The sequence below is a fragment of the Pseudophryne corroboree genome, chromosome 4, assembly GCF_028390025.1.
Source record: "Pseudophryne corroboree isolate aPseCor3 chromosome 4, aPseCor3.hap2, whole genome shotgun sequence".
Classification (NCBI taxonomy): domain Eukaryota; kingdom Metazoa; phylum Chordata; class Amphibia; order Anura; family Myobatrachidae; genus Pseudophryne; species Pseudophryne corroboree.
In genome coordinates, this window is record NC_086447.1 from 484,518,513 (window position 1) to 484,532,606 (window position 14,094).

Here is a 14,094-nt window from a genome sequence, read left to right on the forward strand (position 1 = left end):
CTAGGGCATTGTCATTAGATGTCCTATTATATGGTCAATTTTGAACAGTGAGAATGTAGCAGGAAAATGTTAAACATAAAACAGTACAATAAATCAAATAAGCAGATAGTACCATTATTGCCATTACAAACAATAATAAACAACAACAGTATTAACAGACAAAGCAATTAGAGTGAATATGAGCCTAGCTTTGATGTCAGCAATAGACACTGTTCACACTTATTTGCTAGAGAACATTTTCAGAAGCATATTGAGCAGTTTCTTAAAAGAAATTATAAAAAATAAATAAATAAAAATACAGTAGCTTTTGTTAGGTATGGCGATGTGAAACAGGTGGGGGTGGGGATGGGTTAGCAATTAAAGCGTAAAGGCATTTGTGATCCAGTTCACCTTCCTGTGTACCACAAACTAGTTTATGGTTATTTGTTTTTCCACTGTGTCCATGTTAATGTATGCCGTATTTATATTTATTGTTCTTCAAGTTAGACAAAGTTATTGTTAAATGTTTCCAGGTGGAGTGTTTAATCAGATGAAAAAACAAGAGATCTGGTTTAAACAATGAGGGTATGCAGATATGATACTGTCAACTTTTTAATGTTTAGCCAATAAGGTCATTGTGTGCTGGTGCCCAGTAACCAACCACCATGAGGGGAGGGCACACAGAGATAAATTATCATTTCACCACTGATCACAATCTGGCTACCGTCCCCTAATCCATCCACCCCTAGTGGTGACTAGAAAATGCTCTACCATCACCTGTGTAGGTTTGTAGCTCCACAACTGTATTGCCATCTATAGAATATTCTCTGTTTTGTTTGAAACAATCTGCCTAGGGGATTTAAAAGAATACACTAGGACAGTGGTTTCCAAACTTTTTTGAATCACGGCACCCTAGAATATCAGATTTTTTTTCACGGCACCCCTAGGCCAAAACTTTCTTATTGAGAAATTTAGAAAGAAATATTACATTAAGTAGATCGCATTTATATGTCATCCTTAGGGTCAGTTGTGTGGTGAGGGACAAGATTTGCTTCTGTTTGGCCACATATTTTATGACTGGCAGCCACCAGCACTGGTTTTGCCTATTATATTGACCATGAGTAATTTGAATTGGTCCTGGACCACCAACCCAGGGCACCCCTGCAAGTGTCCCGAGGCACCCCAGGGAGCCACGGCACACAGTTTGGGAACCACTGCACTAGGACATGCAGTCCTCACAGTCTAGAACCGCTATTGTTAACGGAGAAAGAAAATTCTGGATCATGCCATTTCAGAATAGGAAGATTCCTGTGCTAAAGGACAGAAGCTGTCATAGGGATCAAAGGGTTGATGTATCACACAGAAAAAAAGATTAGAAAAGCAGACCAGTGGAGAAGTTTCCCATAGCAAACAACTAGCATATACCTATTATGTTATAGAATGTGCTTGATAAATGCTTCCTCAATACTGATTGGTTGCTATGGCCAATTTCTCCACTTACCTACTCTTTTCACTGCTTGATACATCAACCCCAAAGCCGATAGGATGGTAAGAATGATTGATTGGCTGATTGAATCCAATCCACAACTGAATAGAAAAGCCTACTATCCAATCAGCTCTGGTCTTGGCAGATTTTAATTACTTTCCGAACTCAGCCTTCAGAGGGTAAAACTGTTAATAAAGAGTGGAAACCTCCTTAAAAATAAGATTTTACTTACCGGTAAATCTATTTCTCGTAGTCCGTAGAGGATGCTGGGGACTCCGTAAGGACCATGGAGAATAGACGGGCTCCGCAGGAGATAGGGCACTTTAAGAAAGACTTTAGGATTCTGGGTGTGCACTGGCTCCTCCCTCTATGCCCCTCCTCCAGACTTCAGTTAGGGAAACTGTGCCCAGAGGAGACGGATAGTACGAGGAAAGGATTTTTGTAAATCCAAGGGCAAGATTCATACCAGCCACACCAATCACAACGTATAACTTGTGATAAACTACCCAGTTAACAGTATGAAAAAACAACATAGCATCAGTACATGACTGATGCAACCATAACATAACCCTTATTGAAGCAATAACTATATACAAGCATTGCAGAAGTAGTCCGCACTTGGGACGGGCGCCCAGCATCCTCTACGGACTACGAGAAATAGATTTACCGGTAAGTAAAATCTTATTTTCTCTAACGTCCTAGAGGATGCTGGGGACTCCGTAAGGACCATGGGGATTATACCAAAGCTCCTAAACGGGCGGGAGAGTGCGGATGACTCTGCAGCACCGATTGAGCAAACAGGAGGTCCTCCTCAGCCAGGGTATCAAACTTCTAGAACTTTGCAAAGGTGTTTGTACCCGACCAAGTAGCAGCCTGGCACAGCTGTAGTGCCGAGACCCCTCGGGCAGCCGCCCAAGAAGAGCCCACCTTCCTAGTGGAATGGGCCTTAACCGATTTTGGTAACTGCAATCCTGCCGTAGAATGCACCTGCTGAATCGTGTTACAGATCCAGCGAGCAATAGTCTGCTTTGACGCAGGAGCGCCAACCTTGTTGGCCGCATACAGAACAAACAGAGCTTCAGTCTTCCTGATCCTAGCTGTTCTGGACACATAAATCTTCAAAGCCCTGACCACATCCAGGGACTCGAATCCCCCAAGCCCCACGTAGCCACAGGCACGACAATAGGTTGGTTCATAAGAAAAGATGAGACCACCTTTGGCAGAAATTGAGGACGAGTCCTCAATTCTGCCCTATCCACATGAAAAACCAGGTAGGGGCTTTTATACGACAAAGCCGCCAATTCCGAAACACGCCTTGCAGAAGCCAAGGCCAATAACATAACCACTTTCCAAGTGAGATATTTCAATTCCACCGTCTTGAGTGGTTCAAACCAAGATGACTTGAGGAAACTTAATACCACGTTAAGATCCCAAGGTGCCACCGGAGGTACAAAGGGAGGCTGAATATGCAGTACCCCATTCACAAATGTCTGTACTTCAGGAAGAGAAGCCAATTCTTTTTGGAAGAAAATGGATAAGGCCGAAATTTGGACCTTTATGGACCCTAATTTTAGGCCCAAATTCACTCCCGTTTGCAGGAAGTGAAGCAGACGGCCCAAATGGAACTCCTCCGTAGGAGCAGTTCTGGCCTCACATCAAGACACATATTTTCGCCATATACGGTGATAATGTTTCGATGTCACGTCCTTCCTAGCCTTGATCAGGGTAGGAATGACCTCCTCCGGAATACCTTTTTCCGCTAGGATCCGGCGTTCAACCGCCATGCCGTCAAACGCAGCCGCGGTAAGTCTTGGAACAGACAGGGCCCCTGCTGCAGCAGATCCTGCCTTAGGGGAAGAAGCCACGGATCTTCTGTGAGCAACTCTTGCAGATCCGGATACCAAGTCCTTCGTGGCCAATCCGGAACAATGAGGATCGTTCTGACTCCTCTTAGCCTTATTATTCTCAACACCTTGGGTATGAGAGGTAGAGGAGGGAACACATAGACCGATCTGAACACCCAAGGTGTCACCAGAGCGTCTACCGCTACCGCCTGAGGGTCCCTGGACCTGGCGCAATACCGCTTTAGCTTTTTGTTGAGACGGGACGCCATCATGTCTATCTGAGGCAGTCCCCACCGACCCACGATCTGTGCGAAGACTTCTGGATGAAGTCCCCACTCTCCCGGATGCAGGTAGTGTCTGCTGAGGAAGTCCGTTTCCCAGTTGTCCACCCCCGGGATGAATACTGCTGATAGGGCGCTTACATGGCCTTCCGCCCAGCGAAGAATCCTGGTCGCTTCTGCCATGGCCACTCTGCTCCTTGTGCCGCCTCGGCGGTTTACATGAGCCACTGCCGTGACATTGTCTGACTGAATCAGAACCGGTTTGTCCCGAAGCAATGCCTCCGCTTGGCGTAGGGCGTTGTATATGGCCCTCAACTCCAGGACGTTGATGTGGAGACCAGTCTAAAGATTTGCCCAGAGACCTTGGAAATTTCTTCCCAGTGTGACCGCTCCCCAACCTCGGAGGCTTGCGTCCGTGGTCACCAGGATCCAGTCCGGAATTCCGAACCTGCGGCCTTCTAGGAGGTGAGCACTGTGCAGCCACCACAGGAGAGATACCCTGGCTCTGGGAGACAGGGTGATCCTTTGATGCATTTGTAAATGGGACCCGGACCATTTGTCCAGTAGATCCCATTGAAAGGTCCTCGCATGGAACCTGCCGAAGGGGATTGCCTCGTACGATGCCACCATCTTCCCCAGGACACGTGTGCAATGATGCACTGAAACCGTTTTTAGCTTTAATAGGTTCCTGACCAGGGCCATGAGCTCCTGAGCCTTTTCCATCGGAAGAAAAACCTTTTTCTGGTCTGTGTCTAGAATCAGACCCAGAAAGGTCAGGCGCGTTGTAGGGACTAGCTGGGACTTCGGTAAATTGAGAATCCAGCCGTGCCCCTGCAACATCCTCACCGACAGCGACACGCTGTCCAGCAACTTCTCCCGAGATCTCGCCTTTATGAGGAGATCGTCCAAGTATGGGATAATTGTGACCCCCTGCTTGCGCAGGAGCACCATAATTTCCGCCATTACCTTGGTGAAAATTCTCGGGGCTGTGGAAAGCCCAAACGGCAACGTCTGAAATTGGTAATGACAGTCCTGTACTGCAAATCTCAGGAACGCCTGATGAGGAGGGAAAATCGGAACATGAAGATATGCATCCTTTATGTCCAGGGACACCATCCAATCCCCCCCCTCCAGGCTGGCGATGACTGCTCTGAGCGATTCCATCTTGAACTTGAACTTTTTCAAGTACAAGTTCAGGGATTTTAGATTCAAAATGGGTCTGACCGAACCGTCCGGTTTCGGGACCACAAACAGGGTTGAGTAATACCCCTTTTCCTTGCTGGAGAAGAGGAACTTTGACTATCACCTGTTGAAGATACAATTTTTGAATCGCAGTCAACACTAACTCCCTCTCTGACGGGGAAGCTGGCAGAGCCGATTTGAAAAACCGGCGAGGAGGCACGTCTTCGAATTCCAGCCTGTGTCCCTGAGAAACAATCTCTATAGCCCAGGGATCCACCTGTGAGTGAACCCAGACCTGGCTGAAAAATCGAAGACGCGCCCCCACTTGAGCTGACTCCCCCCGGGAAGCCCCAGCGTCATGAGGTGTACTTTGCAGATGTAGGGGAGGACTTCTGCTCCTGGGAACTAGCTGCATGCAGCTTTTTTCCCTTGCCTTTTCCTCTGGCAAGGAAGGACGATCCCCGTACCTTCTTGCTTCTATTGGAACGAAAGTACTGCATTTGATAAAGAGGTGCCTTTTTAGTATGCTGCGGGGGGACATAAGGTAAGAAATTCAATTTACCGGCCGTAGCAGTAGAGACAAGGTCCAAGAGGCCTTCTCCAAACAAAACCTCCCCCTTGTAAGGCAGCGACTCCATATGCCGCTTTGAGTCGGCATCCCCCGTCCACTGTCGGGTCCACAGGAGTCGCCTAGCAGAAATAGACATAGCATTTATTCTGAAGCTTAGTAAACAAATGTCTCTTTGAGCATCCCTCATATACAAAGCAGCATCTTTGATATGCTCTAGGGTCATTAGAATGGAATCCTTATCTAGGGTTTCAAGTTCCGTAGATAAGGAATCTGTCCATGCTGCGATAGCACTACACACCCAGGCCGATGCCATAGCCGGTCTAATGATAGTACCGGAATGTGTGTAAATGTGTTTCCTGGTAACTTCCTGCTTACGATCAGCAGGATCCTTGAGGGAAGCTGTATCCTGAGAAGGCAGTGCCACCTTCTTGGATAAGCGTGTCAGCGCCTTGTCTACCTTCGGCGAAGATTCCCATCGTATCCTGTCCTTTTGTGGAAAGGGATACGCCATAAGAATCCTTTTGGGAACTTGTAGTCTCCTATCTGGAGATTCCCAAGCCTTTTTGCACAAGTCGCTTAGTTCAAATGAGGACGGAAAAGGGACCTCAGGCTTTTTCCCTTTATACATGTGTACCCTCGTGTCAGGGACAGGGGATTCCTCAGTGATATGCAAAGCCTCTTTAATGGCCATAATCATGTAACGAATACCTTTCGCCACCTTTGGCTGTAATTTTGCATCCTCATAGTCGACACTAGAGTCAGTCTCTGTGTCGGTATCTGTGTCTGTGATATGGTGCGTTTTTGAGACCGCGAAGGTCCTGGTGCCACAGGGACAGGCATGGTCTGACTACCTGACTGATTCCTAGCTTCAGCCTTGTCTAATCGTTTATGCAGTAAATTTACATTTGCATTCAAGACATTCCACATATCCAACCAGTCCGGTGTCGGCGTTGCCGACGGCGACCTGACCATCATGGAATCCCCCTCCTCCTTAGGTGAGCCTTTCTCGTCAAACATGTCGACACACACGTACCGACACTTCACACACACAGGGAATCTCTTTTCTGAAGACAGGTTCCCCCTGAGGCCCTTTGGAGAGACAGAGAGAGAGAGAGTATGCCAGCACACACCCCAGCGCTATATGTCCCTGGAGAAAAACACAGAATGTTTACCCAGTAGCGCTGCTGTAGTGTATAAACGCCAATAATGTGCACCCCCTCTACTTTAAAACCCCCTTTCACCGTGTGTCAAGCAGGGGAGAGTCCGGGGAGCTTCCTCTCAGCGGTGCTGTGTAGAGAAAATGGCGCTGGTGAGTGCTGAGGGTGAAGCCCCGCCCCCTTGGCGGCGGGCTTCTATCCCGCTCAAACTTATTAAAAAATGGCGGGGGCTCTTTTATATACATGTACAGTGCCCACCTGTACATGTATATACACTTTTGCCATAGGAGAGGTGTTTTATTGCTGCCCAGGGCGCCCCCCCTGCGCCCTTACAGTGACCGGAGAGTGTGAGGTGTAGCGGAGCAATGACGCACAGCTGCAGTGCTGTGCGTTACCTCTGTGAAGCACCGAAGGCTTCTGCCGCCTGAGACGTCTTCTGTCTTCGTTTCTTCTGGCTCTGTAAGGAGAACGGCGGCGCGGCTCTGGGGTGAACGCTCAGGACGAACCTGTGTTCATTCCCTCTGGAGCTAATGGTGTCCAGCAGCCGAGGAAGCAGAGCCTAACATTTAAGTAGGTCTGCTCCTCTCTCCTCAGTCCCTCGATGCAGAGAGCCTGTTGCCAGCAGTGCTCCCTGAAAAAGAGAAAAAATCCTAACAAAAAAGCTTTCTAAGCAGGAAACTCAGGAGAGCTCCCTGCAGTGCACCCATTCTCCTCTGGGCACAGTCTAAAACACAGGTCTGGAGGAGGGGCATAGAGGGAGGAGCCAGTGCACACCCAGAATCCTAAAGTCTTTCTTAAAGTGCCCTATCTCCTGCGGAGCCAGTCTATTCCCCATGGTCCTTACGGAGTCCCCAACATCCTCTAGGACGTTAGAGAAATATAGTAACATAGTATTTGAGGTTGAATAAAGCCAAATTGCCCATCGTGTTCAACCTGTTTTAAGTTGTGATGATTCTACATACTTGCTAAAATGAGTAATGGAAAAAGTTTGCCAGTTTATTTTCCAAAAAACGCGTGATTTATTCAGACAACGCAACATGGAAACTATAGAATACACATATGTTGGATATTGCAACAAAAAACTGAAAGTAATTGTTTTTTAATTTTTTTTTTTCACGTTTGAATACATAAACATTATGTGCCTGATTCATAGTTGGGCACATAGCCGAACAGGCAAGGGTCAGATTAGATAGAACTTTACTAGTTTAAAACGATCATATTTTTATTGATTCTTTAATATACTCAGAAACAAACATTGGATGGGTAGCAGTGTGGTTGCTCTGACTAATTTCTGATGCCTATACTGTGGGATTCCTTAAGAATGAATGCATGGAATAAAACAGAATTAATAAACATGGAACATGTGTGGCATAATTAGATCCCCACGTACCTTGAGGCTTTATCTCCATTGTGATATTTGGAAAGCTGCCGAGAACTGCTACTAGCTCATCATAGCTGCTATCTTCCAAAAAGCTCAAAAGCAGACGGCGATCTGACTTCTTCATACTGACCAGGTCCCGAATTGTCTTGATTTTGAACTATTAGTAAGGATGAGACAAAGAAAAACAAAACTATAAGAAAATCAATCCAGAACTGCAGCAACACCTCCAAAGCAAAGCAAGGCAATAGATTGAGAGACAAGTGATCTCAAACCTTACTATTCTTATGTATAAGGCACCACAGCACTGTATTTTTCGTCCTTAGGTGTTAAAATGTGTGTGTGTGTGTGTGTGTGTGTGTGTGTGTGTGTGTGTGTGTGTGTGTGTGTGTGTGTGTGTGTGTGTGTGTGTGTGTGTATATATATATATATATATAAATAAATAAATAATGGAGTAGGGAGTGAGCTTTTAGATATTGCATTTTATTTTGAAAAAAAACAAAAGCAAAATGTACCTGTGGCAACTTTGTGATGTTTTTTCACATTTTTCTTGAAATACTACAAGAGACAGACACTCGGTAACTCTTCTGACTAAGCTCCATAATAGGTCGAGAGTCATCAGTATATGTGGAAGAGTGCTCCAGATTAAATTAGTAGCATCATAAAAGGAGATTTATGGTAGACTTACCAAGGGTTAAATCTCTTTCTGCGAGGTGCACTGGGTTCCACAGGGAATACATCGGGGTGCAGAGTGGATCTTGATCCAAAGGCACCAACAGGCTAAAGCTTTAGACTGTCCCAGAATGCATTGCAGGGTCTCCTCTATAACCCCACCTCCAGGCACTGTGAGCTCAGTTTTGTTAACCAGTCCAATGCAGGAGCAGGTAAGAGAGAAGGCAGATGTTAGTCACATAGAACCATGTTCTCACGACAGGAGAAGGGACTAGCGGGCTAATGCCATACAAACCCAAAGAAGCTAAGCGCGTCAGGGTGGGCGCCCTGTGGAACCCAGTGTACCTCGCAGAAAGAGATTTAACCATGGTAAGTCTACCATAAATCTCCTTTTCTGCAGCAGGGTACACTATGTTCCACAGGGAATACATCGGGGATGTCCTAAAGCAGTTCCTCACGGGAGGGGACGCGCCTTAGCAGGTATGAGAACCCAGCGTCCAAAGGAAGCATCCTGGGAGGCGGAAGTATTAAAGGCATAGAACCCAATGAACGTGTTCACTGAGGACCACGTAGCAGCCTTGCACAAATGTTCTGCGGACGTGCCACGGCAGGCCGCCCAAAAGGGTCCAACAGACCAAGTAGAATGGGCTTTAATAGTAGCAGGAGCTGGAGGTCCAGCCTGTGCATAAAGCTTGTGCAATCACCATTCTAATCCATCTGGACAAGGTTTGCTTAGTCGCAGGCCAGGAACATTTGTGAAAACCAAAAAGTACAAAAAGGGAATCTGACCTCCTGATAGAGGCAGTCCTTTCCAAGTATATATGGAGAGCCCAACCACATCCAAAGACCGCACTTTGGAGGACAAACCAGAAAAGAAGAAGGCCGGAACCACAATCTCTTGGCTAAAGGTGAAAAAGATAACACCACCTTAGGAAAATAACCAGGGTAGTTCAAAGAACTGTCCGGTTACGGTGAAATATCAGAAAAGGTGGACAGGACAGGACAAAGCGCCTAGGTCTGACACCATCCCAGTAGAGGCAATAGCCAGTAGGAACAGGACCTTAACCGTGAGCTATTTAAGGTCCCCTGACTCATGAGGTTCAAATGGAGACTCTTGCAGGGCATTCAGAACAACAGACCGATCACATGGAGCCACAGGAGGGACATAGGGAGGCTGAATCCGTAAATCACCCTGGGGCAGATGTATTCACCTGGAGAAGGCATAAGGAAGTGATAAACCAGTGATAAGGGCAAGGCGATAAACGCACCAGTCAATCAGCTCCAATATACAAAATGGCAGATAGGAGCTGATTGGCTGGTGCGTTTATCACCTTGCCCTTATCACTGGTTTATCACTTCCTTATGCCTTCTCCAGGTTAATACACTGCTCAAAAAAATAAAGGGAACACTAAAATAACACATCCTAGATCTGAATGAATGAAATATTCTTATTAAATACTTTGTTCTTTACATAGTTGAATGTGCTGACAACAAAATCACACAAAAATTATCAATGGAAATCAAATTTATTAACCCATGGAGGTCTGGATTTGGAGTCACCCTCAAATTTAAAGTGGAAAAACACACTACAGGCTGATCCAACTGTGATGTAATGTCCTTAAAACAAGTCAAAATGAGGCTCAATAGTGTGTGTGGCCTCCACGTGCCTGTATGACCTCCCTACAACCCACACAAGTGGCTCAGGTAGTGCAACTCATCCAGCATGGCACATCAATGCGAGCTGTGGCAAGAAGGTTTGCTGTGTCTGTCAGCGTAGTGTCCAGAGCATGGAGGCGCTACCAGGAGACAGGCCAGTACATCAGGAGACGTGGAGGAGGCCGTAGGAGGGCAACAACCCAGCAGCAGGACCGCTACCTCCGCCTTTGTGCAAGGAGGAACAGGAGGAGCACTGCCAGAGCCCTGCAAAATGACCTCCAGCAAGCTACAAATGTGCATGTGTCTACTCAAACGATCAGAAACAGACTCCATGAGGGTGGTATGAGGGCCCGACGCCCACCGGTAGGGGTTGTGCTTACAGCCCAACACTGTGCAGGACGTTTGGTATTTGCCAGAGAACACCAAGATTGGCAAATTCGCCACTGGCGCCCTGTGCTCTTCACAGATGAAAGCAGGTTCTCACTGAGCACATGTGACAGACGTGACAGAGTCTGGAGACGCCAAGGAGAACGTTCTGCTGCCTGCAACATCCTCCAGCATGACCAGTTTGGCAGTGGGTCAGTAATGGTGTATGGTGGCATTTCTTTGGGGGGCCGCACAGCCCTCCATGTGCTCGCCAGAGGTAGCCTGACTGCCATTAGGTACCGAGATGAGATCCTCAGACCCCTTGTGAGACCATATGCTGGTGCGGTTGGCCCTGGGTTCCTCCTAATGCAAGACAATGCTAGACCTCATGTGGCTGGAGTGTGTCAGCAGTTCCTGCAAGACGAAGGCATTGATGCTATGGACTGGCCCGCCCGTTCCCCAGACCTGAATCCAATTGAGCACATCTGGGGGATCATGTCTCGCTCCATCCACCAATGCCACGTTGCACCACAGACTGTCCAGGAGTTGGCGGATGCTTTAGTCCAGGTCTGAGAGGAGAGCCCTCAGGAGACCATCCGCCACCTCATCAGGAGCATGCCCAGGCGTTGTAGGGAGGTCATACAGGCATGAGGAGGCCACAGACACTACTGAGCCTCATTTTGACTTGTTTTAAGGACATAACATCAAAGTTGGATCAGCCTGTAGTGTGTTTTTAAACTTTAATTTTGAGGGTGACTCCAAATCCAGACCTCCGTGGGTTAAAAAATTTGATTTCCATTGATCATTTTTGTGTGATTTTGTTGTCAGCACATTCAACTATGTAAAGAACAAAGTATTTAATAAGAATATTTCATTCATTCAGATCTAGGATGTTATTTTAGTGTTCCCTTTATTTTTTTGAGCAGTGTACATCTGCCCCTCTAAGTGAAAGTATGAACATCAGGAATAGACACAAGTTTTCTCTGAAACCAAACCAACAAGGCAGTGATATGAACCTTGAGGGAGGCCAGATGAAGGCCTAAGTCCAGGCCTTGCTGCAAAAAACCCAGAAGTGAGGAAATACTGAATTTGTAAGCATTGTAATTCTTAGCAGCACACCAGGTGAAGCAAGAATTCTAGACCCTATAATAAATCCGCGCAGATGCCGGTTTGCGGGCCTTCAGCATAGTTTGGATGACCGCCTCAGAGAATACTTTGGCCCTCAGGAGTAAAGCTTCAAGAGCCACGCCGTTAAAGCCAGTCTGGCCTGGTCTGGATAGACACAAGGGCCCTGAACAAGGAGGTCTGGGCGTTGAGGAAGTAGAAGAGGACACTCTGCAAGTTTGAGAACCAATGCCATCTGGGCCATGCTGGAGCTACTAGAAGTAGTATTCCTCCTTGTTTGAACTTCCGTAGTACCCTGGGCAGGAGTGACACTGGAGGAACCACGTAGGGCAGCCGAAAATTCCATGGAATTGCCATAGCGCCCACGAACGCTGCTTGAGGATACCTGGTTCTTGATCTGAAGACCGGAACTTTGTGATAGTGTCGAGACACCATCAGGTCTACATCTGGTAGGCCCCACTTGTTCACTAGGAGTTGAAAGACTTCCTGATGAAGACTCCACTCTCCGGCGTGCACGTCCTGACGACTGAGGAAATCACCTTCCCAGCTGAGGACTCCCGGAATTAACACTGCCAATATTGCTGGCAGAAGGCGTTTCGCCCAACAAAGGATTTTTGACACTCCCATCATTGCCATGCGGCTTCGAGTGCCACCTTGATGGTTTATGTACGCCACCGTGATGGCGTTATCCGATTGTACTTTAACAGGCCTGTTCTGTATCAGAGGCAGGGCGAGAGACAAAGCATTGAACACTGCCCGCAATTCCAGATTGTTTATCGGGAGGAGCGATTCCTCCATGGTCCACTGACCCTGGAAAGAGTGTTGCTCCAACACCACGCCCCAACCCCTGAGACTAGCGTCAATAGTCAGTAGGACCCAGTTGGGGATCCAGAAGGCACGGCCCCTGCTCAACTGCTGATCGTGTAGCCACCATGTCAGCGACAGGCGAACCTCCGGAGTCAAGGAGATCATGCGAGACCTGATCCGATGAGGCAAGCCGTCCCACTTGGAAAGGATTAACCTCTGTAGAGGGTTGGAATGGAATTTAGTGTACTCTGTCATGTCGAAAGCCGATAAAATGAGGCTTAGTACTTGCATCGCCGAGTGTACCGACACTCTTGGGCGAGAAAGGAAGTATCTGATCCTGTCCTTAAGTTTAAAGGACCTTCTCTGGAGACAGAAACAGCCGTTGACTGTGTATGTCCAGTAGTGCCCCCAGGTGCACCATGCTCCGAGCAGGGACCAGCGAGGACTTCTTCCAGTTGATGAGCCACCCATGGGCTTGTAGGAAGTTTACCGTCAGTTGTAGATGACTGAGGAGGGCATCGTGGGAGTTTGCCAGAATCAGCAAATCGTCCAGATACGGCAGGAACCTGACTCCCTGGCGACGGAGATGAGCCGTCATCACGGCCATAACCTTGGTGAAGATCCAAGGGGCCGTGGCCAGTCCAAACAGCAGAGCCTGGAATTGATAGTGAAGGTTGCCAATAGCAAACCGCAGATATTGCTGATGCGATATGGCAATAAGCATAATCAGGTAAGCATCTTGTATAACCAGGGATACCATATAGTCTCCAGGTCCATGGCCAGTACAATTGAGCGCAGTGTTTCCATACGGAACTTGGACACTCTCACAAACTTGTTCAGTGGTTTGAGGTTGAGAATAAGCCGGAAAGACCCTCAGGTTTCGGACTATAAACAGGGTCGAGTAGTTTTCTCTGCCTCTCTGGGACAGAGGTACCAGCACTACCACTCCTGCATCCAGGAGGGAACGCACAACCATCAGTAGAGCTTGCGCCTTTAAGGGATCCGAAGGGATAACCGATGTGCAGAATTGGCGAGGGGGACATCTCTGGAAAGAGACAGCGTACCAGTGAGAGAACTTCTCGCACCCATGCATCTGAAGTGGTCATTAACCAGACCTGGATGAATCGTAGAAGTTGCACCCCTGGGATCCCCCAGGGGAGGCCTGTCCCGTCATGCAACAGGCTTGTCATGAGAAGCAGGCTGACGAGCAGCCCAAGAATGTTAGGCCTTGGGTTTAGTGGTTGTTGGGAGCACAAGACAAACTCGGGTATGCCTGACCTTCGCTTTCCCTTAAGGCCGAAAGCAGGGAAAAGTGGTACCTTTTGTCTTCTGTGCAGAAGGAGTAGCATTTGGGAGAAAGGAAGTCATAGTAGCCGCCGATTCAGACCCAATTTTTAATTAGGTCTTCCCCAAATAAGATGTCCCCAGTAAAATGGGAATACCACCAAGGACTTTTGGAGTCCAGGTCCACCATCCATGACCTCAACCACGAATACGGCGAGCCAGGACAGACGTATTCGATGCCTTGGCAGCCAACACACCCGCCTCAGGGGATGTCTCCTGGTGTAGAAAAAGGTGGTAGTGGTATTA

General features: G+C 47.6%; 1 protein-coding gene across 1 annotated transcript in view; it reads right to left on the minus strand.

The window, feature by feature from the left end:
* SEC63 (SEC63 homolog, protein translocation regulator) overlaps positions 1 to 14,094 on the minus strand; it is a 171,811-nt gene that overhangs the window by 49,653 nt on the left and 108,064 nt on the right. Inside the window, exon 13 of the mRNA XM_063917073.1 lies at positions 7,891 to 8,038. Coding sequence (XP_063773143.1) covers positions 7,891 to 8,038 — 148 coding nt within the window. The remainder of the gene's footprint in view (positions 1 to 7,890; positions 8,039 to 14,094) is intronic.